Source organism: Penaeus vannamei, chromosome 28, assembly GCF_042767895.1.
Source record: "Penaeus vannamei isolate JL-2024 chromosome 28, ASM4276789v1, whole genome shotgun sequence".
In the NCBI taxonomy this organism is placed as follows: Eukaryota; Metazoa; Arthropoda; class Malacostraca; order Decapoda; family Penaeidae; genus Penaeus; species Penaeus vannamei.
Window position 1 is genome coordinate 6,452,343 of NC_091576.1, and position 2,500 is coordinate 6,454,842.

At 39.5% G+C, this 2,500-nt stretch overlaps 1 protein-coding gene across 5 annotated transcripts in view; it reads left to right on the forward strand.

Annotated features, from left to right (window-relative positions):
• The window catches only part of LOC113816508 (uncharacterized), a 42,392-nt gene that overhangs the window by 39,683 nt on the left and 209 nt on the right, over window positions 1–2,500 (forward strand). For all 5 annotated transcript variants that reach the window (XM_070141299.1, XM_070141298.1, XM_070141296.1 and 2 more), the window contains 2 exons: window positions 1,588–1,760; window positions 2,195–2,500. The exon at window positions 2,195–2,500 is cut by the window's right edge and continues 209 nt beyond it. In XM_070141299.1, the coding sequence (XP_069997400.1) occupies window positions 1,588–1,760; window positions 2,195–2,323 (302 nt within the window). In that variant the 3' untranslated portion in view covers window positions 2,324–2,500. The remainder of the gene's footprint in view (window positions 1–1,587; window positions 1,761–2,194) is intronic.

Below are 2,500 nucleotides of genomic sequence, written 5' to 3' on the forward strand. Positions count from 1 at the left end.
TTGTTATTATTATCATCATTATTATTACTATTATTATTATTATTATTATTATCATTATTATCTGCTAAGAAAATCCTGACGTAACTTATAGAGCCAGGCATGATATAAAGAGCCAAATATGATATATTATAGTAACCGTATGGTGATTGTTATTTTTTTATTAGTATTGTTTTTTTGTAGTTGATTATTTGTTTAAATAAAAGAAACTGGATATTAATATACATATAGATACTCCCATTCATTGCCTCCCACTGTCTTTCTCTCTCCTTCCCTCTCTCTATTTTTTTCTTCCTTTTTTTCTTCTTCTTCTGCTTTTACTGCTTCTCCTACTTTTACGTAAGCTTTTCCTTCTTTTTCTTTCCCTTCTCATTTTCTTCTTCTCTTTTTCTTTTTTTTCCTTTTTCTTCTCCTCACTTTTCTTCACGTTCTCCTTCTTTTTCTTCTTCTCCTTCTCGTTTTCTTTCTCCTTCTACTTTGTCTTCCCCTTCTCCTTCTCCTTTTTTCCTTTTCTTCTCATTTTTCTTTTTCTTCTCTACCTTTTACTACATTTCCTCCTATTTCCTCTCTCATTTTTCTTCTTCTCCCCCTTTTCTTCCCATTCCCATTTCCTTTCTTTTTCTTTCTTCTTTTCTTCTCATTTCCCTCCTCTTTCCTTTGTTGTTCTGCTTCTCCTTCTTTTTCCTCTTTTCCTTCTTCTCCCCCTCCTCATCCACCTATTTTTAATCCGTTTCCTTTTACTTCTCCTCTTCCTCCTCATTTTGTTGTTATTCTCCACGTCTTCCTCTTCCTTTCCCTCTCCTTCTCCTTCTCGTCTTCCTCTCCTCATCTTCCTCACCTTCCTCCCACTCCTCTTCCACCTTCTTCATCTTCTCCTCCATCTCTTCTCTCTCTTCTTCTTCCTACTCCTCCTCTACTTTTTAATTTTCTTCTCTTGCGTGTAAGGAAACATATTTCTCATATTTTTATCCTAGTGCCTTGAAGGAAAAAATCTAATAATGTCTCTATGCTCTACTACTATTTTTTATTTATTTTTTTCTGTTTCCTTTTACTTCTTCTTTTCTTCCTCATTTTCTTGTTGTTCTTATTTTTATTCCGTTTCCTTTTACTTCTCCTCTTCCTCTTTATTTTCTTGTTTTTCTTATTTTTTACGTTTCCTTTTACTTCTCCTCCTCCTCCTCATTTTCTTCTTGTTGTTCTTGTTCTCCACCTCTTTCTCTTCCTTTCCCTCTCCTTCTCTTCTTCCTCTTCTCCTCCTCCTCCTCCTCCTCTTACTCCCCTCCCCTCCCCCTCCACTTCCTTCCGCTCCTCTTCCACCTTCTTCACCTTCTTCTCTTCTCCTTCTCCTCTTCCTATTTTTCTCTTCTCCTCCTCCCCTCTCCTCCCCCTCGCCCTCCTCCCCTTTCTCTCGCTCCTCTTCCACCTTCTTCACCTTCTCCTTCTCTTCTTCCTCTCCTCCTCCTCCTATTCCTCTTTTTCTCCTCTTCCTCCCCTCCCCTCTCCTATTTGCATCATGGTGCCTTGAAGGAAAAAAAAAAAATCCACCTCACAATGGCATGATGACCCTCCGACGCCTTCCCTCCCCGGCAGGTCTTCTCTCCTACAAGCGCAACGCCGACGTCGACGGCTTCGTGCCCGACCTGAGTGACTCGACGGCCGTGAGCGAGATCGGGTATCAGGTCCACATCGAGACGAGCCCGGGCCAGGCGCACTTCGAGGCATCTCTGACTTATAGTATCAGGCTCGACACCTTTTCCGTCAAGGCAAGGGATTCTGTTCTGTTTGGTTGGCGTTTTTTTTTTTTTTTTTTTTTTTTTTTTTTTGAGGCTGGGAGGAGGAGGGGGGAGGGGGTGCATTGCGACACATAGAAAGAAATGATGTAAATAAGGATGTTTATCTTCATAGCGTTTTTTTTTTTCTTCTTCTTCTTTTTTGTTTTCTTTTTCTTTCGGTTTGATTGTATCTTTATCAAAAACATAAGTATTTCTGATGGAGATGCAGTTAAAACCGTTCAGATGCGATATAAAAATATGAGTAAAGGCATTTTTTTATATTTGTTTTCTCAATGAATTTACATTCTAGAGTAAAAGGCAAATGCGAATTTGTTTTAAATTTTTCTGCATTTTTATCTACGAAAAAAAAAAAAAAATTCCCCCTTGAACTTCAAGATGAAACTCACTGTACATTTCCCCAACAGATAGACGACGTGAGCCGCACAAACAAGTACGGAAACAGCCCGCACTGTATTTACACGACGCAGGACCACCTCCGGAAGTTCTGCCACTGCCGAGAACCCCCGCCCCCCCCTCCTGAAGACAAGTCCTGAAGCCGGCGAGGTCCTCCCTTCCTCATATCTCCTTCGAATACTGTGCTTTTTTTTCTTCTCTTTACATATACACATGCATTCAAATTCAATTATTTTCTATATTCTTGTATACATCAATAGAAACGAGTGTGTGTAGAAATGATTTATTCAGCAGCTTGGATGTATTTAATATGAAAG